A 25,887-nucleotide genomic window follows, 5' to 3' on the forward strand; every position below is an offset into this window, starting at 1 on the left:
AGCTGAATTCCAGGGAAGTGAAAGGCTTTTCTTCTTCACACACAGACACTGACATCCATTCCAGATGCTGGGGACTGTTGTCCCTATTACCTATTAACAAAGAATTTAAAATGTGATGGAAATACCTAAAAATGAATTAATGTCTGAGTTGTCTTAAAATCTGATGATTCAGAGCATTATGTAGACGGGTTGGAACTAGATGATCTTAAGGTCCTTTTCAACCCTAACTATTCTATGATTCTAACTATACAACAACACGACCCGCTTCCACTAAATACCCCCTCCGCCCCCGCTCGCCTCAGGGGCACACAGGAGGGACATGGCGGCACCTCAAGGCCCTTCCCTCAGCTCCGCGGCCCTCCGGGGCGGAGCCGCGGGGTGGGAGCCGCCATTGACCGTGCTTTAAGCGCACGGCGGAGGGTACCGGCCGTTCTGCGGCCTCTGCCCGCGATGGGGCCGCCTCAGTCAGCGCTGCTCCCTCGCGGCTCGTAACCGGAGCTCCCCGGGGCTGCCGGTACCTGTGTGCGGGTGGGCCCGGGTAAGGAGCCCCGTCCATGGCGGCGGTGAGAGGAGAGGAGGGTGACTGGAGCCCGTGTGAGGCCGGAGGGGAAGGTGCCGGGCGTCGGGGGGTGGGCAGGCACAGATGGGGTCCCCGCTGAGTGACACATTACCGGCTTGGCCACTAACCCCCCCCCCCCCAGCCGGACGAGTGGTGTTTGGGCTCGGCCCTGGGGAGGTTTCAGGGAGGCCTGATGTGTGTGCTGGCTGTGTGGTGAGAGAGAGACTGAGGTCTGGTTCCTGGCAGGGTTTTCTAAAGGGAGTTTGTCAGGTAAAGTAAATGTTTAATAGTTTTGGGAAGTTCATACCCGTGATTGGGCTGGTTCAGCCTGGAGAAGAGAAGGCTCCTGAAGGGGGCACTTTAAAGCAGCTCCCAGTGCCTAAAGGGGCTGCAGGAAACCTGGAGAGGGGCTTTGGATAAGGGCCTGTAGGGACAGGACAAGGGGAATGGCTTTAACCTGACAGAGGGGAGACTGAGATGAGCTCTTAGGCAGAAGCTCTTCCCTGTGAGGGTGCTGAGGCGCTGGCACAGGGTGCCCAGAGAAGCTGTGGCTGCCCCATCCCTGGCAGTGCTCAAGGCCAGGTTGGACACAGGGGCTTGGAGCAGCTGCTCCAGTGGAAGGTGTCCCTGCCTGTGGCAGGGATTGGAACTGGGTGAGCTTTAAGGTCCCTTCCAACCCAAACCATTCTACAATTAAAAAACCTCAATAAACACCCCCCTACCTCTGCTGCCTTTGGATTTTAACTACAAAGTGCACAGAGAAGAGTTTTAATTGCCTGTTGCTTGGTGAAAATGGTTTGGGTATTTTTTTCATGAGTAGTGTGTTGCAATCACATTGTCCCTTACTGAGAGGACGGAAGTTTGTTCCCTCAGGTTTACTTCTAGTGTTCTTTCTGGTTTTGGTGCCATATCCTAGCAGCCTCAGTGGTGGTGAAGGTTTTGTCACCGTGTCTGTAAGGCAGAAAGGTTCTTGGGAAAGCAGTTCAAGCAGTTCTTCTGTCTTTCAGAAGCTGGACTGCAGCACTAAGCTTGCTTCCTGCCAGGCTGTTAGGGTAGATATTGCCTCAGCCTCATGAGGAATAAAAGCTGTGTGATAGCAGATGCAACTTTAAAGTTGCCTGTAAACATGTTTTATTTCCTATTTATAAGTGTACTTATGGCTTCTGAGTTATTTATTTGCAGATGTTGTAGCCAATACCTATTTTTCCCTGTGAAAATCAGGTAATATCAGTCATATCTGATACTATGAAGCATTTCTAGTTTAGCCAGTCATGTTACTTGCTGGAATTCATCTTCTGACTCCTTCACCATCCCTGAGCTGCTTGTGCAGCTACAACTTCTTAGGTCAGCTATGGGATGGAGAACTAATTGACTCTGTTCACATTTCTTATGGTTTCTTCCAGCAGGTCTGATCTTAATAACTAGCTCCAGCCTGGATCAGCAGTGGTGTAACAAGCAAAATAATTACTTAGTGTTGATTAATATTTAATGCAAGATCAGAACAACTCTTTAATTCTGGGGACTGTATCAAACCGAGAAAGAAAACCTCTGGACCTTTACTTGCCTTACTTTATGAGAGTAGGGAAGAAACAGGAGCAGAATTATTCTGGATAAAGTTATTTAGGTCCTTAAATTCAAAGGAAGAAGGGGTATTTCATCTTTGTAATAGAAAAAGGTAAAGTAAATAAGAGCAAAGCTTGAAAGTCAATCTGTTACCTGAGAGGAAGCTCTCTGAGGTTTGCTTTGTTGTTGGAGCTTCAATCTGGAGAACTTTATTTCTCTTTTTCACATTGGGAGTGTGACTAATTTGAGAACATCAACTGGCTGGTGCTTGTTATGTTTTCTTTATAATTTCTAGACTGATTGAAGCAGAACAAGGAAATTTTGCTTTTTGAGTGGTGAGAGTCTTAAACTAAAGGCAAAAAATACAATTTTTTTCAATTACTTTTTGCTTTAATGAATGAATTTATCCAAATGTTGCTGTAATTCACTGCAGATTAGAAAGGAATGCTGCTCAGAATTCATTGCTGGTGTTTAGTGGTAATTGTTACTGGGTGCTTACCCAGCACATCTTACTGTGCACTACTCTGATGAGCAGTAATGCTTTGAAGAGTGTTGGCTCGAGCCTATGTGCTGATGAAGTAGAGATTTCACTCACCTGTTGGGGCAGCTAAATTGGGTGTGAGCTGAGCTGTAACAGTCCTCCACATGTTCCCCTGTGCCTTAAGTAACCCACTCACTCCTGTATAACAGCCTGCTACATGCTCTTATTTCCAGTGCTGCACCATGCTGACTGCCCCAGCAGATAGCTCTGGTGACTACAAAAAGCAGAAGATGGAACTGAGCCAGAGCCATGGCAGCTCTGGTTTGCACTACTCAGAAGATACCTTTGAGTCCTTCAGTGAAGAGGAGGAAACCCACTGGCAGAGAGAAAGTGACCCATCTGAATCATATTGTTCCACAGAGGATTTGAAGGGCTCTGCTATGTCAGGTATATTGGAAAGCATGTCATAGTTGGCAGGCTGGAAGCATGCAGGTATGCAGAGCTTGCCATGCTTGAGACCTCTCTTTAAATCTGTTCAGTGGAGATTCAAATCAGCCAAAATGTAAAAGTTATAAACAAGTCCAGTAGAGATATCCTTCGTTCATCCAACATTTGACTTGGGTGGGCTTTTTTCACTCTGCAGTAATAATCAGCACCATTATCATTAGGAATACTTCTCAAATATGGTTTAGGCATGAAATCCCAACAATGTGGGGCAGAATTTGCTGTCAGATGTGCATACATGAATATAAACCCTGTATAGTGTAGCACAGGATATAGATTTAGGTATCAGAACTTCAAAAATCTGAATAGAAATTGTCATTACCTTAGTGTCAATTCATGTTACATTGATATAATTGAAGGGTCTAAGAGATTTAACAGTTTTGCTTAAAATTTTGGGGGCTTACAAATAGGTTTCAATAAACGAGGTTTACAAGGGTGTCCTGGGTTCAGTAGTAGCAGACATTTTTTCTCCTTCTTGGTAGCTGGTGCAGTCATGTGTTTTGACTTTTGGCCTGGGAACGGTGCTGATAGCACCGATGTTCTTAGTTACTGCTCAAATGTTTGATCTGGCCAAGGACTTTGTGAGCCTCATGCTCTGCCAGGGAGGAAGGGAAGCCAGGAGGAAGCAGAGACAGGACACCTGACCCAAACTAGCCAAAGAGGTATTCCATACCATAGTATGTCATGGCCAGGATGTAATGGAGAGTTACCCGGAAGGGCTGGGACTCTGGGGGAGTTGGAGGAGGTATTGGTTGGTGCTCAGGTGGGGTGCGGTGTTGTATTCTCCTCACTTGTTATTTCCTTTATCATTATTATTATTATTATTGGTAGCAGTAGTGATTTGTGTTATACCATAGGTATTAAACTATTCTCTCAACCTGTGGGAGCTACATTCTTTTGATTCTCCTTCCCCACTCTCCCAGAGTTGAGCAAGGAGGGGGGGAGTGAGTGAATGAGCTGCATGGCTGGGTTTAAACCACGACAAAGAGTTTTAATGAACCTTCTTTTCTGGAGCTATAACAGGTTATTTTAAATTATTTCATGTCTAACACAGCAATCTTATTTCTGGCATCAACGAGTACAAGCTGTGTGTGTAGAGAGCTTTTTTAATAAGTGTTATCACTTTTTGTCTTTACAAGGTTAATGCTTCATAAAATTATGAAGTCTTCTGAATACTACCAGTTAAATGAGAAACTAGGGAATCATTCCAGGAGAGTATTTTTGGAAATGGAATGCTTTCTGCAGTATATCTTGCTGCAAACAGCATGTATGAATAATAAAAGCTACAGAAAACCTGTCATGGACACTTTATTTCCTTGTATAAGCCCACTGAATTTGAGATGAAAACCCTGAAAACAGAGTAGTCAGGCACTTCTGTAGTGTGCTCAGTAGTTTGAACTGGGACCATGGCATGTACATCTTGTTGGCATGGTGATGGCAGCTTTTCAGACCTCTTGAGTCTTTTCCCAGCTACTCTGTTTCACATCTTTGCTGTTTCCTCAGTTTCTGTGGAACTGGAGTTGTACTGGAACAAGCTGGAGAACAGGGAGCTGACAACGATTCTTTATTTTCCCTGTCTCATGTTATTTTTCACCTGGATCCATTCCTCCAAACAGTTGACCTGCACTTCCAAGAGTACTTGTCCTGCCACACAGGAGGAGCTTGTGCAGGGCTGAAAATAAAGCAATGGGCTGAACACGGAAGGAGGTAGATTGAGGTTAAGTTGGCATTACAGGTAAAGTGGCTGTGTCACAAGCTCTAAGCAGTAGCCTCTGTTTTTCTCAGTGTATCATAGATTGTCATTCAGTGGGGTGATAAGAAATGGGTGATATGAAATAATTCATGTGACAGCAGCTTGCTCAGCACCCCAGAATCACTGATCTCACCTGTATAGTCCTGTGGCTTGGTGCTCCTTTTCCCTCACCAGAGAAACCTGTCTCATTCAAGTGGAGGATTATTTGCCTCCCACTTCCTTTTTCTGCTGTCCTGTTTTCTTTACAATGTATGTTCAAAGCTTCCTCATTTTCCTTGTAGGTGAACAGTCTGAAGTAGCAGATTCTGCAGCTGCACAAAGAGAACTCGTGGAACACTGGATTGGTCTGATAAGTAAAAAATCTGGCATTAAGCAAGACAGATCGGTCATAAAAACTCATGCTGGTGAGTTCACTAACTTTAGTAGAGGTTGTAATTCTTGCTCCCTCTGAGAGGGGATGTAAACTTTTAACTAGGCTTAATTTTCCTGTGGAAGCTGTTAAAGTTGAGCCAGGAATCAGCCTGGTTTCATTAGTTACATAATTAAGTATGAAGTTTCTCTTCCATGCTTTCTCAGAAAGCACTTTATGCCCCATAACACACACATGACTTTGCCTCTGAAGCGATGACATTATTGTAGTGATGCATTATCACAAGGTATGGATAAATACATTAAAAAGTGTATCCACATTTTAAATTAAACTGTAATCCTCAGAATCTTACTTGTCTATTTAGCTTTTCTCCTTTTCCCTCCACAATAAACAAGACTTCAGAATTAATTGTGTTATCAGTGATGCTAATTATTGAATTACTTCCTTACCATATTTTAGTTCCCTTCCCAAGCTGAGGGAGGCAGCAGGGCACCAATTTTGGCAAGAACAATGGAGCAGCTTTACCCAACACAGTGATGTAGTGGCTGGAGGAGGAGAGGGGAAGGGAGGAAGGAAGGATTCTGTTTGCATGTACTGGTTATGCAAGGAACTGTGAGAGCAGATGGTGGGATGCAAGTCCTGCTTAAGTCTTTCTAAAAAATGGGTCAGAGATACTATTTTTGATAGGAAAGGAAAAAGCAAATTTAAAAGAGCAAGAAAGCTGTAGTTGAGCAAAAATAATTGAAGCAGGAAGGGAATCTTCCTCAGTCTGTATGTACATGAAAAGTGATTGAAGTGTTGCAGGTCACCTGTAGGACTGATGAACTGGGGAGATCCTCCTGCCTAGGTACTTACTGGCACTGTATTTATCCACAAGCATCCTCAAACCATCCATTTGTGTCATAGCAAAACATGACCTAAGATAAGTTTTAGGCTATTCTTAATTGTGTGGCTCATTCACAATAGTGGTGAGTCAATGTGTGAGCTTCTGACTCATCTTCAGCATTTATCTTTCTATTACTGGATTTCCAAGAATGTCATATAGTCAAGTGACAAGACAGTTAATATAGAGCAGAGCATCTCTTCTGTAGTAGAGTCTTCCTAAATTATTATTACATGAGAATCTTGAGACTGTTTGATTCACAGGGAAATGGAAAGGACCTGATGAGCTCATAGAATGAGTGGTAAATAATGGTATAATGTGGAAGAAGTTTTCCATCTCTGCAGAGCTTTCCCTTGGGAGATAACAGTTGGGAAGATTGGGAAGATCATCTCCTTAATTTCAGACGTTTATAGTTCTGCATGAGGGAACGTTCTTCCTTTGGTTTATGGGCTTTGATGGGTGAGGAAGGTCAGAGCAGTCAGTCTTGAGTAGCAAGCTTTGTTTCATTAGCTTGTGCTGATGTATAAGGGGCTGTGTTGTCTTCTGTCTGCTTGTCTTGTTGCTTGTCATTGTGGCAGCTAAGCACTTCTTAGGTACATTGTCACACTTTTCCCAACCATTGTCAACATTAAGAGCAGAAAATAAGGTTCATGCTTATGCTTCTTTCATGTGATTGACAAGTTATCCCTAAACTCATCAGCATCAGTCATACTCTGCCACGTACTACATTGTTTTTGTTGCAGAATATTAATATAGAAACAAAATTGGCACAGCAGCTTCTGGATGCTAACATCTACAAATGCCTCCTGCTCTTTATCTTCATTCAGTACTTGGTAACCCCTAAGCTTCTTGTTATGTTATCAAATCGGAGATATTTCCTATTAAATAAAAGAGAAGATGAGCTTACCATTATTCCCCTCAGTAAACTCAGCTAAATGAGATGTATGTGCTGAGCATGCATGGTACTTCTGCATTTGTCTTCAGGTAATAAAACACAACTTCTTTTTATTATCTTACTACTGATAGGATTAAGGGGGATTCCTGGTTTGCATATGGGAATGCCCTGGCATTATATTCTTACTTGTCATAGTTTTCTTGGTGGGGTGAAAGAGGAAAGCTCTGGCTGCTGGCCCTGAGAGAAGTGAGAACTTTTGTCACAGTTGTCTTTCTGTCTTCCTCTGCCCCTCTACCCGTGTTGTAGCAATGAGCTGTTATTAGACAAATGCATCACCAAATGACTCTAAGTCCCTGTTTCCATTTGAATTATTATAAAGATGATCAGCCACCTTTACTGCAAGAAACTGCATTTCTTCAGGTGTATGTAAAAGTCCAAGTGGGGCTTTTTAATGCTCTGGCTTACGCTGCGTTCAGAGGTTTGCTTTCACCTTTGTAATATGTCTGCATTAAACATTGCTCATTTATTTTTCTGCAGTGTTACCACTGCAGTATCGCTGACAAAAAAGAGAGTGTTTTAGTTGTTAATGTTACTTAGAAGCACAGAAATGCCTGAGCAGCATCAGACAGTTTTGTGGCTGAAATACAGTTCAGTCAATATCACCCATTAAGCCATTATTGTTACTATGATAGTGGTGTTGATGCTGGGATATCTGTAAGTAGAAAAGGCCAGTGTAGATACAGGCACATAAATACCTGTGGTTTGTGGTGTTAAGGTGAAAGGTGCACAAAGAAGGAAGTATAAGCATTTCTTTTTTTCCATCAGTTTTTTTTTCCAGCTTGTCCAGAGTATTTCAGAGTTGATCTATTTCATATTCACTTTGTGAACAAATTTCCCTATGTCCAAGTGTTTGATTATTGACTTGCCTAGTAGTAGTAGTATTGAAAGTGTTCATTAGAAGTTGTAGTAGTCTGTTTATGAGCACAGAGAAAGCATTCTATAGCACTGTTTGATGAAAGGAGCAGGTATCTAACAGCCTGTGCTGGTGCTTTCCCATTCCTGAGTTTTTCAGTACCAGTGCTTGATAACATGCACTGGTTATGGGATTCCTGCAGACCTAGTTAGGCCCTGAAACTCCAAACTTCACTGCTGATTCTGTAGTAGGATAATGTTAATGTAGGCTACATGGGGGAATTCCAACCAGAAACATCTAAGTGGAAACCTCTGCTTGCAAAGAAAGTGAATCCAGTTCATTAATGTCTTTATGGAACTGGGAAAGTGTTTTTTCCAAAAGATGTGGATCCTGCAGGGCTCTTGCTGTTCTCTTGTCTCCTTAATGGTAGTGAAAACTGAGGGTGTCCTTCACCATCTGGAAGAACTTTGTTACAATTACTAATTTAAAGCCAGTAAATAGCCTGGTGTTTTCAACTGTATCAGTTGTGTGTTGCCTGCACAAGGCTTTCAGACACTTGTTTGCTGGAGGTGCTGCTTGCATGTTAATCTGAACTGCTGCACTCAATTGTACATCCTGAAATGCAGAGTTAAAATGTTCCTGAAAAATAGTTACCAGTTCCTGCCTTTCATAGTTACCTCTCATTTAACTGTCTTACATTTTTTCTTCTTAAAATGGAGTATTAGTAGCACATAATAACAACAAAGTGCCTTCCTATTTTCCTGTTAAATCAGTTAGACATCAAAGGAAAAGGAAGCTCAGTGAAGCTTTTCTTTACTTTTCTCCCTCCACTCATACAGATTTAAAATGTCATATTTAAAGATGTAGTTGCGTGCAGAAAGCAAAATCTATGTAGGTCAGTTATAAACTGCACAGCAGGGTTTAGAATGTAGACATAGAAATGAGCTTATCTCTGTTGGTACACACCGAGTGCTGCTTTAATCACAGCAGGTTCTTGGTCCAGTTTGTTGGGCTTCGCTTTCTCATACTCTGTGCTTTGTGACCTTACTGCTGTATGATACATGGCTCTGACTGGATCCCTGTTGTGGTGTCTGGTTTTGCTGCTCTGGTCACCTGTTCCTGCCTTATTCCTCTCCAGCACGGGGAATGTGGGAATGCAGGATGCGGGGCAGCCAAGCAGCAGCAAAATCTACTTCTGGAACAGTAATTGACCCTGACAGGGGTACTCTGTGGGCAGATATGCAGTGACATTTAAGTCTGCCACACAAATGGAGATGGAGCGTTCAAGCATGTCTAGTTTGGAGATGGAAAGGAGGGAAGATGTGAAAAGCACAAGAAATAATCCTGAGCACCACAGCAAGTGCTGAGATCCTCTTTTCCTTCTGCTGAAGAACAGGTGAACCTTGCACAACCAAGAGAAAATCTGCAAGTGTCAACAGTTGTGCACTCAGAGACTAACTTTTAACTGTGTCCTGACTATTCCCATCAATTTTTTTGTTGTTCCAGTAAAATGACAAGTCCTTGATCCTTGATTGTTTTTATTCATTTTATTCATTGAGCTTATTTACTGTTAAACATGAATTAATATTAAACAAGTAACCTTCTGAAATTGGTTGTGCAGTCAGGTTTAAAATGCTGTTCTCTTTGCTGCTGCTTCTTCTCAAGTCTGTAGATGCAAATGGAGCAGGTGGGTGGGTGTATGGCAGCTCCCAATTCGTGCACTATTAGAAACCAATTCTGAATTAAATGGGCTTCTGGATGTCAGGAGAAACTTAAGTGACTGAATTAGGCTGGTATTAAACTGTCACAAACGTTCAGCAGAGCCCATATGCAAGATTCCTGCTTTGCTTAGGCTTAACTAGAGATCCCCTTATCCTTTATAGAGATTGACTGCATTTCTGAGGAGATGTTTGGATTCCTTGCACGATTCCAGAGCTCTGTCTTGTGTGCTTGAGACTAAACTCATTGCAATACATCTAGGCAAAGTTCTACATTCATGTTGTTCAGTGTTTTAACGAGTTGTGGTTACGCCAGGGTACTCCACAAGACTGGAATGCCAATGCACTGATTGCAGGCAAACACAGTGAAATAGGCAGTGTTTATCTAGAAAAAGTAAAACTGAATTCAAACACTGAAATGGAGGGATTTTTTTAAATTTTCCAGTGGAAAACTCTTTTTTCCTATTCTTTTCCAGCAGAATGGGCAGTATAATTAATTTCTGAAGACTTTGAGTGAAAACAAACTGACTCTTTTGGTTGTTAGAGTGAAGCCCTGAGAAGGGAACGCTGTGTTAGCATTAGCTACATACAGAGGTGTTCATGAGACTTTAGTAATGCTTACAGCAGCGTTTTGTCTTCTCATTTCTCCTTTAATTACACACCTTAAAGTGTTTAGTTGGGCCTCAGTAGCTGCATAAAAGCAAAACCTGTGTAATAAAGGTAGAGAGGTACTCTCCTTGTTTATATAATTGAAAGCAGTGGTATCTTAGGACACTGGTACTACACAGCACTGTTACATGCTCATGAAACACTCTATTCATTGGCTGTGTTTAAGCCTGTGGAAAATCTCCCACTAAGCATTGAATGAAGCTGTAATTCCATCCTTGCCTGCCCATCTGAAGCATAAGCTCTCTTTTTATTTGTAATTACATGCCACTGGGAAGGATAAGAGAAGGTGAAAGATGTTGTTTAAACAAGGTCATAGAAAGAGTTTAGGAAATGGTCATTGAAGCTTTAAGGAAAGTATTTTCTAATACATTTTAAAAAAGCCTAACTGTAGGTTGTAGAATATATTTGAGGTGTTTTCCAGAGTTACTTCAGTAGGTGCTGCACTAATTTTTCAGTGTCTTATGAGTTACTCCTCAGAGTTACTAGGTGAGGAGTTCTTTAAATATGAAGTCATTTTGGTTTAGCAAGTTTGTTTCATGTAGCAAGAAGCTGAATTTGTGTTAGACAATAATGGAAACCCAGTTTGTTTAACGTCACAGTACTTAAGTACTTGCTTTACTAATGTATATGTTCCATATCATGAAGTAGTCTAATTCTTCAGGGTTCTTATCCTCTCCCTTCCTTGGAGGACTGCTCATACAGATGTTTATTCCATACAGTTATCATCCAGGTTTGTATTTAAACTTTGCACTGCTGTTATTACAGTTGTTGATTCTAGGTTTAACATTGGGCTTGGGTTTTTATTGGGTTGCACAGATAGAAGACCAGTAATTCTTCTCTTTAATACAGTGATTAACACTTTTGTTTTGTTGATCTATGCCTGACAGAAATAAGTGAACTCTCAGATGAAGAACTGGATGCTCTCAGGTCTTTTTGCACTAAGAAGGTCAATGGGATGCGTCAGCAGCTGATCTCCAAGCAGACAAATGGTGGCAAGTCAAGAAAGCTGCATATGGGGTTGACAGCAAAGGAGCCAGACACAAATGACTTGAGCTGCATTGTTCCTGATGGGCTGATGAACAGAATCCGCCTGAAAAATATCAGGGAGACTGTTAAACAGGTACTGCAAGGAAGAGAAAATATGTATTTTTGGGAGAATCATTGCTTGAGAAAGCTGTAATGTAAGGATCAGATCAGGCAGCCCTTATGGCATACTCAGGCCTCTGAGATTTTTGCTCTGTATCTCAAGATTTACCTTTCTCATTTATTTGACACTGCTGCAGAACTGTTGCTGGTAAACAACCCATCATTACAAAACACGGTCTGATGATAAAGTCCTGATTTGTGGGGTTGAGCCAAGCTGGGTGGGCAGTTACTGCAGTCCACAATAAACCCTGGATCAGCTGAAGAAAACAGCCTGCTTTGATGGTTGTGTTTGCAAACTGTTATTTATGGAAGTATTCTGCATGTTGCTTCCTTGTGACTCCAGTATTAGAAGTATTCCAAAAACAAAACCTTCTCCTGCTTCCAGCTTAGACATTAGGTCATGTTAAGAATTAAAACATGCTCAATAGGATCTTGGTGACATCAGTTCCTTTATTAAGAAGCATCCGTCATTTTTACACAGTTCAAAGTGCTTTTCTTTTTCACCAGCCTTTTCCCTCCTGTAAAACAGACATTCTGATATGGCTCTTCCTTTCAGCTCTGCATCTGAGAGCCTTAAGACTCGTCTTTTTTTGGCCCGTGGTACTTGCATTCTTGCCTTATGCTTGCAGATGGATTTGAATATGTGGTGATGTAGATTTGAGTAGGGACTGTTACCTACAGATGCCTTTGCCTGTAAATCTGGGCCTTGGAAATATCTGTACTTTGAGATTGGTATAGAATGTCTGCATCTGGGCAAGTATTTCTGATAAAGCAGAAGATGAGCTTTGAGTAGTAATGAGTTATTTATTTTAGTTTATTTCAATGTCATTTGCTGGCTTTATTGTTATAGCAGAGCAAAAGTGATAACATACTCCCCTGCAAAGCCTGTGCCAGGTGAGCAGCAGTGATGCTTCTAAAGTCAGTTTTTGAAGCTTCCTCTTTGTTAAAATTGCTCTGATGCTTCAGCCCTCTGCATTCTTTCACTGTATTAATGGTAACCAACCCACCCTCTGAATTTTGTAGAATTTTATTGCCTCTTATTTGTCTTACAGTGTGGTAATACATTTTCTAAGAGCAGTAGCTGTCTGCTGTGTCTATTTGATTCTGGCTTTACCTCAATGTAATAACATTTTTATGCAGAGGAGAAGTCATCAAGGAAGAAGACGAAGAGGTTTGGGGCTTGACATTTTAGGATTGATTCTGTTACTTTCGTAGCAGCTTGTTTGGTTTATGTAACTAGGTGAAATCTGTGTAAATTATATAAGAGAGTATTATTGCTTTTTCATAAATGCACAAATGCTGGGATTTGTGTAATGCTTAAGACTTTGTGGTGGGTAAACTGACCAAGGAATTAAGTAGTACTGTAGGAGTAGCACTTTATTATTATGAAATAATTTACAACTGCCTACCAAAATAAACCTTTGCCTCTAGACTGTATCTGTATTTTCATTGCTTCTTCTTAATGGGGTGGTCATATTTTGCTGGGACAGACTTTGCTTATTGCATCAAAGTCTCTTCTTTCAGGTGACCGAAGCTCAGATCCATGATCCCTCGGTGTGCCCTGACTGTCAGGAGAAGGAGGCAGAGCTAGCCAAGATCACCTTCTGCAGAAGAAAGAAGGTTCTGATGGAAAGTGCTTTAATCCAAGAGAAACTGGAAGAACAGTTTTACTTCAGAGTAAGCAAATGTTGTTAAAGAAAAGTCGTGGTACATCTTACCATACAGTAGCTAAAGAAATCTGTAAGCCAGGTTTCCCTCTGACTTCAGACACGGGGATCAGATTGACCTGGATGCAGTGCAAGTCAGAATAGAACTTGGCTCCGTATCATTAATAAAATGCTTGGGACTAACATGCTGATCAAGTCATTTGAGCTTCCTTATTTATATTAGCTGAAGGTGTTTCTCAGGAGGTCCTGTAATTGTTGTGGGTATGTCTGGATTCTTTCTCCACAGCTTGTTTTCTGATGGACTGTCCAAGACAAAATATAAGTAACAAAATAATGTGACAGCAGGTGATTGTGCCCCTGTGTTCTTACTCATCTTTTGGTGTAGAAGTCTCAGGATAGGACACTGCAACATTTTATGGTAGCTAAGGGCTCTCACATAGACTGTTACTGCTTCTTGAAAGAACTGCCTTCTCTGTGTTTACTGTCACAAAGGGTCCAGCTTTATTGTTAGGAAATAACCCTGGAACAAATGGTAGGCAATGTAAGCTGTAACTTATAGAATGCCTTGGGTCTTCTGGGGCTATTCCTTGGGATGATCTTCCTTCAGGAAGAGCTCTTCTCCCCTTTCCTGAAAGGGAGTCAGATTGAAAGCATGTTTTTTTCTGAGCAATGAACAAGTAGTGCTTCCTGAAGCCCTGAGATTGATCTCTGTATTTGTGAGCAGGGTGGGAATTTGTTATTTTGTTATTTAATAATGCCCACTCCTGACTCCATTCACTCCAAACCCAAATAAGCTGTGTTTCCTTTTTATTTCAGGATACGCTCACGCTTCTAGGAGAAGCACTTGGAAGCTTACCCAAACCTTCAGAGGATCCCAGGAACCTAAGGCAAAGGCTGAGAGGTAAGGAAATGTTCAGGCCTGAAAGCAGTAAACATAACTCAGGGACATAAAGAACAGGGGGAGTTTTCTGTGGGCAGTCCCATCTGAATGCCAAGGGCTGTGGATATGACATGGTTTGTCAGTGATGAATTGGGTGATGCTTTAATATTGCAGGTGGAACCCGCTGTGCCCAGCACGCTGGTGTCTGGGTTGTGATTCAGCTCTTTATTCATCCAAATGCAAATGTTGCAATATATTGTGATCCAGCTATATACATTTTTCACATGATGGGAGCCAACACTTTCTATTATTAAGCTGACAAGTAGTAAGGATTGTTTTTTGTGGGATTGCTTGTGGGATTTCAGAGCAGCTCACAGCTGCTTTCATCCATAAGAAAAATAAATGATTCCCTTTTCCAGGGTAGGGAGGTGTAATTACTGAATCTCAGCTCAATCTTTGCCCACTGTCTCATGGTAAATGGAGAGCCACAGGTGGAGGAGGGAAAGAAGGTTGCAAAGTGACTACAGAAAGGAGTAAAATGAAATGTGCTATTTATAGAACTCAAATAATAACACTATAACAGAAATTGATCAGGGAGTCTGTGGATGCCAACAGGACAAGAAATGATAATAAATGAATCATGGGACCTATGTAGCACAGGTGTTTAAGAAGAGAAAAAAACAACATAGATTAAAATGGGAGTAAATAACATAAATTCAAGTGGGGTTAGGATGCCAAATAATATTTTTGACTATTTTTTTTAATACACTTTGAAATTTATTGTAATCCTTTGTGATTTGTTTTCATGATGGCAAAGTCACTGTCTTCTCAAGAGTATAGCTGGATGAAGGATTGGTGAATAGCATACATCCAAATAAAATGGTTTTATGCTGGGGATCTCAGTAGGTTAGACAATGAAATCAGCTTCTCCAGAGCTTCAGATGTCTCTGGTCTGTGGGCATGAGTGCCAGCCCACCTTTGTGAGCACTGCTGACAGGAAGAGCTCATTGCACTGTTCTTGCAGTGACCCTGTGACCACTGGGCCTATGTGGGTCATGAAGTTACTGTTTCCTCAGTCTCCAGTTTCTTGACTTTTTTGCATTTAGATCTCTGAAAGCTGTGGGAACATCGGAGGAATATCTTATTGATGAGCTCTTCCTGAATTTGTCTTACAAATAGAATTAAGTCTTATCGCTGCACTTTCTTTTCCCATTTTGGGACAAACATATAGTGTTGGATTTGGTTTTATATTTTATACCTATGTAGTTATTTTCTTCTGTATGCTATCTATTGTTTAAGAGTGGTTGAGGGCTGTTTAGCCTCTTGTTTTCACTTCTCACAGATCAATAGAATACCTGGAAAGAAAGGCTTGGATATAGAGGTAGCTAAGCCAACCTGTGTCAGTGAGTATCTGCCTTTTGATGCTTAATAGCCTGCCTTGAGTGATTTCACTGGGAGTTGATCCTGAGTAGGTCAAGCCCCAAGTGAAAACATTACACAGCCCTAAGCTGTTCAGGGCTAGCTGTCTGTACAGCTTCATGAGCAGCTCAGTCTGGTTTCTTGCAAGCAGCAGGTTTAGTATTCCATCAAAAATATTCCCCTAAGCTTGGTCTTAACTTTGGAACTGACACTGCAGATTACCTAGCTATGGTCTCTTCCCATTACTCTGTAATCCTTAGAAGTGTTTAAATCCTTTAAATTTCCTACCTTTCAGTCTTGCAAACCTGTTCTTTTCAGCTACTCCATCCCCATTCCTTGCTTTGGGCTGTACTCTCTGTTTCTCTCAAGTCTTTCAAAGCCTCCAACAATCAGCCCAACGCTGGGCAAAGGATACCTGTTATTCATGGGAGGTCTCATAGAGGCTGTCAGGTACAGAAGTGATGATCAGGAGTCAAATCCTTTGTAACTGTAATTTTGTTGTTATTGGCAGTGAGTGCAGCTTTCAGCCCTTACAACAACCACAGAAAGTGACTTCCAGGACTCTAAATACAGATTAATTATTTCCATAAATAAAAGATAGCACATTGATTTTTCTGCTTTCAGTACAGAGATGCTTTCTGAACACACTGAAATACTCCTTTACAACTCTTGTCAAGTTTTTATGTAAATACACTGAACTGTGAGCTGTTTGTGGTAGGCACCTGACAATATTTGTCTGTAAAATAGCATTCCAGCTTGCAGCACAGCATCTGTATGGCTCCTGTTTGCATAAATGTTACAAAGAATTCAGATAGCTCCTTTGAAAAACCAAAGTGTTTGCTCATGTCTTTTGCATGTGTTTTCCTACTGGTTACTACAGTTCTCATTTATTTTTCTTATCAAAAATGTCTGTGAGTTCTGAGTGTTTGACTTCTGCTTTCTTGTAGCAGCTATTAGGGATGTGCAATGGAATGAGTGATCTGAGCCTCTCAATTGATTGTACATTCCTGCAGTGGCTGAGCTTCGAGATCCCAAAATTCTGCCATGGAGGATGCAGGAGAAGCAAAACCAAACAGTGGATCATGTCTCTTCCTCTCACAGGAGCTGCCCCCTCCCACCTTCCTCAGCAGTAGGTTTTTCTTTTGATCCACAGAAACACTCTAAAACTATGATCAAGAAGTATTGATTCGTGGGCTCCTTTGTTTGTGTTTGCTGGGGCATAAAAGGAGTGAGGTGAATCAGGGCTGATTCATGTGGTAAGCAGCTCTAGGACTGAAACAAATCAATCTGCCCATTAAAAGTACTTTGGAGCTTTGCTTTCTAGCCTTGTGCTGCACATGGTTGCATTATTTAATCTTCTGAATGATTTGTGATGTGGAAGAGTTCATTGCTCTGAACTTTGTACGAGTGCAGAAGGGTTTATTGTATATATCTTGGTTTAGGTGTATGCGATATTATAGTTCATAACTGACTCTTTGGATAAATCTATATTCCTCAGATTATCATTCAGATCAGTTTCCTGAGGACAGCAGCAATGTAATTTCCACATTCATCTGCCCTCGCTTTCTCTATAAAAAACCCAGCCTGATTCCAGGCTCAGTCATTCCTCAGCCTTGTTTCTAACCATCTGTTGGGCCATGGGGCTTTGTATTTGTCATTTGTAAGAGTCACTTTAATGTTCTATCTACTTTTTTAGCATAGCCACTTTGATCAGCTTCCAAGGAGAGGAGCCGAGCTCACTTATTCGTCCTGGGAGCCTGACAAAACTCCTGAGCTGGTGCACTGAGGACAAGGTTTTGCTGATGGAAGGGATCATGTTCTGTGGAAAATTGGTAGTGCCGAGATTCTTCTTCAGTGAGAACCTGAATTGTAGCTTTCAGTTATTGCAAACCCTACACACACACGCTCCAGCAAGAGCTGGAGTACTTCCAGCTATGTATTTGTAAAGCATTTGAAGCATACTTGCCTTCTTCCACTTGATTTTTATCACCATTCAGTATGATTTTCAGAGAAAGACTTTGTATTGTCTCTGCTCAGTGAGAGCTAATGTAAACACTACATGCAAATTGTCACTGCCTGCAACAGGGCTGGTCTGCTGAATGCTACCATGTTTAATGTGGTTGAATTCCATAAATACATATGTTGTTCTAAATACGACAGTTGCATTGCTTTGATGCAGCTAGCTAACTGCTCCCCTTCCCTCCATAAGGATTCTGTGGATCTTTGCACTGACAGCAGCATGGGGGGGAGGCTGGGAAGTGCGGGGGAGCATACACCTTCTGTCAGTAAGGTACTGGGGGCCTTTGTCTTTCAAATTATATATAGAATTGATTAGGGTACCTTAAAAAAGAAACATTTTCCAGCTTCTGGGCATGGATGTTCACTGCTTATTTATTTGTTTATTTTGTAATAAAATAGTACTGTTTGTTCTCACATAGACTAGTGTGTATGATCCATAAATAGGTTTGTAAAATAGATCTGTAGCATGTAACAGAATCCTTTAGAATCTTCTGTGAAAATTCATATCTTTAGTTGATAGCACTTTAAGAACATTTACATCCTTCATCTTGACATTTTTAACTAGAACATTTTTTGCCTACAGAAGTAAGTTTACAGCATCACAGTATTATAGCTTGTTTAAAAATACATACAGCATTACTGGCAAGTGCAGGCAAGCTAGCTACTTGAGCAGGGCTTCTTGTAATTGTACATGGTTCCTACTTTTTAAAACAATGAAGTATATTAATATTACATCCATCACTTTGTTAGAAAATGTGACTTAGAGATGCTACTCACAACAGAGCTGCTGTTTCCCCATGACATATTACAGGCTGTGAAAGTAAAAACACACCATCGTAGGGTTGCTTTAAAAAGGAAGTACAAGCCTAGTTTAAAAAGGGTGTTAAGCTGGTAAATTGGGTTCCAGGAACACTGGAGGTCCTTAATCCACTTGTGGTTGGGATGCCACTACCACCCCATAGCACTGAACCTCACCTGAAAGAAATACTGACTTACCACCTGCAAACGCACATAGGGCTGGGTCCTGCATGCTCTCTGCATGGAGCTGCTGCTGAAGATGTGGAAGGTTCTTCAGCTGGGAGCTTTCAGGACCAGGCTGCTACTGCTGAGTGTCTGTGAACCTGATTTACTTTAAGACTCCAATTGGATTTCACAATCTTCAGCCAGATGATTAGATTGGTGCAAAACAACACAACTCCACTGAGCTTTACTGAGCTGCTGTGTTGCTTTGCAATAACCAAACCTGACCTTCTGCCTTCCACAGGCCAGTGGGTTTCTGAAGGAGTGTGAGCAACACATTTAAATGCACTGGTTTAGTAATACAACAGAGATCAAAAATACGTGGTTGCCTTGGGTTTACTTTGCACAAATGAGGCTATATAAATATATATATGTATAATAAAGCTGTAGGAAATCTCCAAACTGCCAACAACTCTTATAAATGAGATAAAACAAGGATAGGTTTGCTTAGAAATGTCATAGTTGCTGTTCTTTTATTGTTTCCATGTTCAGGTAATGCAAGAGCATTTCATGGTGGATCCTTTGGAGTCTTTTTATGAAACAAGTCCAGGTGTGCTTTGAAAAATGCTCTTTTCTTGGTCTTTCTGATACTCCTCTTGTGCTTTCTGCAGTCTTTTACTTCTCAGTTTCCACTTGTGAAAGCAGTAGGTAACTAGGGATGTTGTTAACAAAGAGAAGATGATAACCAGCACTATTACCAGTGCAATGGTGGATGAGAGGGACCCCTCTAGCTGCGTGGTTTCAGCGTCTCTTGTGGTGTTCAGGTTAGCAAAGCTTTCATAGTCTGTTGAGGCCAGAAGTGCAGGTACAGGGACTTCTTTGAACTTGGGCCTCATTGGGATGCAGTGGTTGTTCTCCCTGGGTCAGGATTTCTGAAGAAGCAAGAACTATGGCTCCCTTGTCACCTGTGGCATCCGTGAGGCAGGTTTCTCCTTGGGATCCCCAGGCATAGATGGGGCTCAGAGGCTTTGCTGGTTGATGGAGCCAAGCAGTGCAGTGGGTGTCACAGAGTTTGCAGTGCAGGTCATTTATATTTGAAGTTGTGCAAGTCAGATGTGTGATGGTGCCTCTGTCATGGGGCAGGGAAGGCTGCTCTCAGCTGGCTGCAGCTTGGGGCTCTAAAAAAACTTGAAGAGATAACCAGAGAAAATCAATTTTCCAGTAGCGTTGTGGTGGTAGAGCTTATCCGCAGGCGCAAAAGGAAAACAAGCACTGCAACAAGTGTAGTTTTTTATACCTTAGGGGGTTTCTTCAGTAGAGGTTTCTTCTTCCTTTAAATATTCCCCATGGAGTGAAATCAAAGATGTATTTTCTGACTGAGGGGCAGCTTGGTTTTGCTGACATCAGGCATTAACAAAATCAGCTGACACAGTAACTCTGCAGGGGAGTTATTTTCTTCTTCTGTATTTGCTCTCAGACTTGCCTTGTCTGAAGGGGGATTTGGGGTTTTTGTCCTTGTTACGCTGGAGTTCAGGAGATGTCCTCACTGATTGTAGATCTGGAACCTGGAGAAATGACCTGGGTGAGAAATGGCACAGAGTGATTGAAGAGGTGAGCTCTCTTGAAGGCAGGAAGCTATAACCTAGAATTAAACCCCTTACTCTTTCATAATTCTGATAGAATTTCAGATACATCCCAGTCATTTGGCTCTGATAACATGCTGTGTGTGACAAGCCTAACAAACTTATTCATCTGAACAGTTTTGAAGTCAAGAGCTGCTCTGGAGAAGGCAAGGAGCTGATCTTCCCTGTTCCAAATCTCGGGTTAGAGTTAACTGATGAGGAGCAAGGCTACTCTGCTTTTTGCCTATTTCTGCTGCCACTCAGGACAGGAGGGTTTGACCCCAGGATATTGTACTTTGAGGAGCTGTAAGCACTTTCAGAGCTATTTATTTCAAATAACAGCTTGCTCTAAACCCCCTCCACCCTACTCCCAAATGCTTTGAGGCCAAAATTAGGCGTTGGATCTCTGGCAGCAGAACTGTTTGCTCAGAGGTGCTCTGACAGGATGCAATTGTAATTCATCCTCTTCATAGAAATCTGTGGTTCATCCCACTCAGGCTTGCAGAGCACTGAGGGGTCTCTCTTTCTAATTAACAGCATGCTTTGGTTTGTAATAAAGACTGTTTACTATAGCTTAGCATTCTGTTGGTGTTGAGAGATGTAAATGAGCAGCTCTTGCCAGTTTGGAACAATATGTTCACGTAGGCAAAAATAAATGTTAGTTTTAAAGTTGAAAAGCCAAATTTTACTGTAGTTTAGGACAAAAGAATCTGTGCTTGCAAAGCTGATTGAAAGTTCACTTCACGTAGAGGAGCAAGTGCAACATACCACATCTTTGATGAATGCCTGCATGGTGCACTCCTGGCAAGTCGTACATCAGGAAGTTATGACACTAGAATATTTCAGTGCTACTTGGCTATGTATTTAACATCCTTCTCAAGAGCCTGAAGAAAGAAACTGCACTAAAAGAACTTAAGGAACTGAGAGATGCCCTTCTGATTTATGGAGTAGCTAAGTGTCCACCACCCACATGAAAGTCTAGGAAGGTGGAATTGTCTCAGTGCTAAATGAAAATCAAATCTTGTCATACTTGCCTGAACGTGTATCTCATCTCATCTGTATCCACAGAAACTAGATTTCCTATGGGGAACAGAAAATAGAAAAGATAGAAAAATAATTAGGTATCTGGTACTGTTCCAAGAAGGTGAGTGAATGGTATTTGTAACTTCATTTCACCATCATCAGTTCAGGTATGAGTGCTTTGAAAAGCAGAACAGGAATGCTATTAAGAGTTTGCAAAGTACTGCTTGTGCTTCCTCTGCATTTTGGGAGGAAGGTACTTGTATAGGCATTGAAGTGCTGTCAGCAAATTGAGGGAAGTGATTATTCACCTCTACTGAGCAGTGGTGAGACCACAGTAGTGGTAGAGGTAAATGTCTTGGCTTGTATTGCAGCATCCTACTAAGAAAGGGTTGGTCCTCTGGTACTCTGCTTAGACTTTGAGACAGTTCATGTTCTTTGCAATCCTTGTATGCAGTACACACTTGTGCACATACACAGAGCACACATTTTAACTTGAGTCAAGTTCCATCTGCTGAAGTTTCTATGTCAACGCTTTCTCATGGGAAAACTTTCCATTAAACCCCCCAAAACTTCCCTTCCTGTTCATGCTCAAAGTGAATTCAAGCAGTAGAGAATAAATTATAGGCTCTGTTTGTGAGTTGTAAGTATTCAGTGTATTTTTTTTTGAGCATTATGAGCATGGAAACTAGTGTCCAGTGCACATTTAATCTCCACCACCATTTAATAACATAGAGGAGAAGGGTTCAGGTATTTACAAGAACGATTTGTGTGTTTGGGGGTTGTTTTTGTCTTAAAATAGTGATTTGTTGGAGGAAACTGCATGAAAGTGTATTAGGATATCTGTAAGCTCAATACATACTAAACCTTCTCATGAAATAGTGATGTCTTACTTTGGTACTTACACAAGCATAGGCTACAAGTCCTTGTCTAGAGATGGACTTTGCTGCTGTGGCTTGTGTTTTTATATCTTTCTGTTTTAGCAAACAAATGTTCAAAGTACAACTTCATTTAAAATGGGGGGAGCCAAATCTGCTCCTTGTTTTCTAATATCCTTAGGACAGGCATTGTGTTTTGTTCTTTGAGCTGAACCTCTGTGCCTCTGAGTACTCCAGCAAAGTAGAGCCAAATCTGTTCTTGAGGCTCCGTGTAGCTGTTTGAGGGTGGAAAGGAAAAGCAGCTTGGAAGCAATTCGTATGAGAGGAACAAAGCAAATTACAGTAACAAAAAAATGAGTCTGGAGTGTTAATTAATGTTGTTGGCATCTGTCAAATCTAAAGTACTGAACAGAGAGAAGAATGTTGATTTTACTGATACTCCTTTTATAAGGGCAAAACTTGCTCCTATTTGCTAGTAGTGAGTACCTTACCAGTGTTCTATTAAAAAGAATAATGATCATTTGCATTGAATCCTTAAAAACCAACCAACCAGTCAAAATGCCTGGTGGGAGACCAGCCTTGGAGGAGGTTTTAATGGGCTCTGGTTTGTTGGGATTTTAATTGTTCAGATAACTGTTTTCTGATTCTCTGTTTCAGATAAAGGATGCATCGAGTTTGGTGGCTGTCTGAAATCCTCAGCTTCATCAAAATGAAGGCCAGAAATCAGACCTAAGCTACTGCAGCTGTGTTGTTTTAATAGGAAGCTGATTGTACATAGCTGACCATTAGGCTAACTCAAACCTCACAGAATCCCAGAATCCCAAAGGTTGGAAGGGACCTCGAAAGATCATCTAGTCCAACCCCCCTGCAAGAGCAGGGTAACCTAGAGTACATCACACAGGAACTTGTCCAAGCAGGCCCTGAATATCACCAACGTAGGAGACTCCACAACCCCCCTGTGCAGCCTGTTCCAGTGCTCTGTCACTCTTACAGTAAAGAAGTTCTTCCTGATATTAACGTGGAACCTCCTGTGCTTCAGTTTACACCCATTGCCCCTTGTCCTATCACTGGATATCACTGAAAAAAGTCTACCTCCATCATCCTGACACCCACCCTTTACATATCTGTAAACACTGATGAGGTCACCCCTCAGTCTTCTCCAAGCTAAAGAGACCCAGCTCCCTCAGCCTCTCCTCATAAGGGAGGTGTTCCCCTCCCTTCATCATCTTTGTGGCTCTGCGCTGGACTCTTTCAAGCAATTCCCTGTCCTTCTTGAACTGAGGGGCCCAGAATTGGATGCAATATTCCAGATGTGGCCTCACCAAGGCAGAGTAGACCTCCTTTGACTTCCTGATGATACTAAGACTGGTTGTTAAGACACATAAACCAGCAGCAGGTGAGAAAAACGTCTAATACTGTTCTCAAATGGACGCAAAACCATCTTTCCGAAGTAAGGATGACTGACCTCAAACTATATACCTGCTCCTTGTGAAGTAGCATTGAAAAACCCTCTTTGATTTCAGTAGCAGGAGAATCTTTGGTTCCTATCTTTGTGTGTGTCTCGTGCTCCTCCAGACTGCATTTTCAAGCACTGAATTACTTCTGGCTTTTATACCATCTTAAATATATATTGGCTTTTTAATAGAGCTTCAGGCTTGCTTGCTTTCTGCTTTCAGCTTGCTTGTAAATGTCTCTGCTGCCTTTCAGATTGTCTATTTTTATTGCATTACGGAAGAATGTGCCTCCTGCCTCTAAATTTGCATCTTTTTGATGTAGAAAACATTTGTATGAAATGTATCCATCATGTTGCAAACCTGCTATGTAAATGATGCTTTTCTCCTCCTCCAGAGCTAGTGTAGCAAGGCATCTAACACCCTTGTGCCCAAAACTGCAGGTGAAAGCCACAGGGGGAGTGAGAGCAAATGAAAGCAGGGATGAGGAGGAGGGGAAGGAAAGGCTTCAGAAAGCTTGTAGTGAGATGTTTTAACCTTGCTACTTATTTTTCCCTGCATCTTTGATAAACTCACATGTAAGAGCAAAGGGACAGATTTTAGGAATGTCTTAAATATGTATATAAATCCACCCTTGCCATTTGGGTTTTGAAAATGGCAAGGGTGAACTTACATACACCTTATAAGTTGTTGCACAACTTACGTCCAACATCTTTGGGTGCTTAAAATACTTTTGGAAATCATAAGGTTTCAGGTCTATAAGGTGCTGATGAGCTAGTTGGGATTCCTGCTTCCCAGTAGGTTCTGGAGGTAAATGCTGGGTTGTTACAGAGCAGCTCTCCAGGTATGTTTGTAGTGTCATGGGGTTTGTAGGTGTTAAAACACTATGGGCTTATCTGAGAAGTCCTAAAATCGAACCACCTCTTTATGCCTCTGGCTTCTGTATTGTTAATCTCAGAACAGAAAATATGCTCTGTATTAGGTTTTTGCACATAGACTTAGCAACATGTCTTGCATGAATCCCTTGTGGTTGCATCCAGTGATATAAGTGACAGCTTAAAGATTTAAGCAAGTTGCTTAATCTTTTACTTCAGTGTACAAAGTTCTAGCCCTGGTCTCTCAGAATGCTGAACACTGTTTTTATGCCAGTGAGCAAGAAAACTCTGCTTTTAGTAGTTGCTCAACTTGTTCTGTCTTCACTAGACCTGAGGTTTTGTCTTTCCTTGTGCCAGAACAGGAAAAAAGTGAGTTAAAAGAGCACTTGTAATAACTCTTTCCTGCATTGGTCAGATCCATAAGCCAACAGAAAGTTCCTATAAAAGGAACAGTGGGATCCTGCTTTTCCTTTGAGCTGCAGTGGGCTCGGCTAACTTGAAGGGACAGCCTGTGTATGACAGTGGTGATTTCTGAGCAGAACCCGGTACCATCTTACCTCTGCATAGAAGGGTGCTGAGCAAAACAGCTCCTGTTGATGCAGATGGAAGTTGCAGTGTGTAACTGCTCAGGCTTGTGTGGGCATGGACTGTAAGTGTAACATGCTATTGACCTGGGCATTTAGTTGCTAGAGAACCATCACAGAGCTAATTCTGGGGTATAAGATTTTAATCTTAGTTAAGTAATGTCTGAAGTGCAGAGCAATTGAAGCACCAGATCTGTTGTGTTGGAGATTTAGACTCTCTCAAGTTCATGTTCATCCCACTGATTTTATTGGTGACTTCTCATGATAGCAGAACGTGTGAATTTGGTATAACTGTGATTTGATAAACACCAGCAGCTTTTCTAGGTGTGACAACAGCCTTCTTGTAACTGCATGCTTTGGCAAATGCTCTTTTTCGTCTGCACAAAGCCCATATCCTTATGGAAGATGATGGTGTCTGTTACCAGGACCAAACTACACGTAAGTTAAGTCACGTTACAGACTAAGTACTTGATGAATTTCCTACAGTGTTTCTAAACTGTATTGTGGTAGATATTTTAGACCTTGTCTATATGGTGGTGAGAGGGAAGTTTATCATTCTGATCAATGAAATACTTGTATGACATTTTGAGGGTACCTTTGAAACTGTACAGTAAATGCTCTCTATAGGTGTTCTGACAGGCTGAGCCACACTGCAATAAAGGGGTCCAGAAGAGACATTGAGTGTTACTCCTTTCAGTGCTCATACCTAGGGAAGGGTTTGAATCTTTCCCTTTTAAATTTGGGAAACAGTGCTGTATCGAAGTGCTGTTCTCTGAACAGTCGAACGTGTCTGTTCCTTCATGCTGATCACTTCAGAATAGGCTTTAGTGCATTTTAAAAGCTATGTTGAGGTTGTCTTTCTGACAACAGCACAAGCTAGTCCTTGTTTTGGAGAGTGGATTTTCCTGCTAAGCCATTCTTCCCTTTTCCTGCTAAAGGCACAGTCTTATATCATCAGCTAAAAAATGTACCCTGTGCAATGGGGAATCTTTTTTCCCCTTGAGAATTGTCTTTCATGCTTAACTTTTTGCTAATTCAGTTCCTACTCATTTCTTTTG

General features: G+C 41.5%; 1 protein-coding gene across 1 annotated transcript; it reads left to right on the plus strand.

The window, feature by feature from the left end:
• Positions 1-410: 410 nt before the first annotated feature.
• On the plus strand, positions 411-22,825 carry C6H8orf48 (chromosome 6 C8orf48 homolog). The gene is made up of 7 exons (XM_034063440.1): positions 411-538; positions 2,837-3,050; positions 5,142-5,264; positions 11,196-11,428; positions 12,979-13,131; positions 13,938-14,022; positions 22,577-22,825. Exons 2-7 carry the CDS (start codon positions 2,846-2,848, stop codon positions 22,630-22,632), a joined length of 855 nt encoding a protein of 284 aa, XP_033919331.1. The 5' UTR covers positions 411-538; positions 2,837-2,845; the 3' UTR covers positions 22,633-22,825.
• Positions 22,826-25,887: the final 3,062 nt, after the last annotated feature.

The sequence above is a fragment of the Melopsittacus undulatus genome, chromosome 6, assembly GCF_012275295.1.
Source record: "Melopsittacus undulatus isolate bMelUnd1 chromosome 6, bMelUnd1.mat.Z, whole genome shotgun sequence".
Taxonomy (NCBI): Eukaryota; Metazoa; Chordata; class Aves; order Psittaciformes; family Psittaculidae; genus Melopsittacus; species Melopsittacus undulatus.

What these genes read in the sequence shown, in the direction of transcription:
- C6H8orf48 (XM_034063440.1), top strand. Translation starts at nt 2,846, where the DNA reads ATGCTGACTGCCCCAGCAGATAGCTCTGGTGACTACAAAAAGCAGAAG. An exon ending in GAAGGGCTCTGCTATGTCAG is followed by an intron (nt 3,051 to 5,141) that starts GTATATTGGAAA and finishes TTTTCCTTGTAG; the next exon opens with GTGAACAGTCTGAAGTAGCA. An exon ending in GGTCATAAAAACTCATGCTG is followed by an intron (nt 5,265 to 11,195) that starts GTGAGTTCACTA and finishes TATGCCTGACAG; the next exon opens with AAATAAGTGAACTCTCAGAT.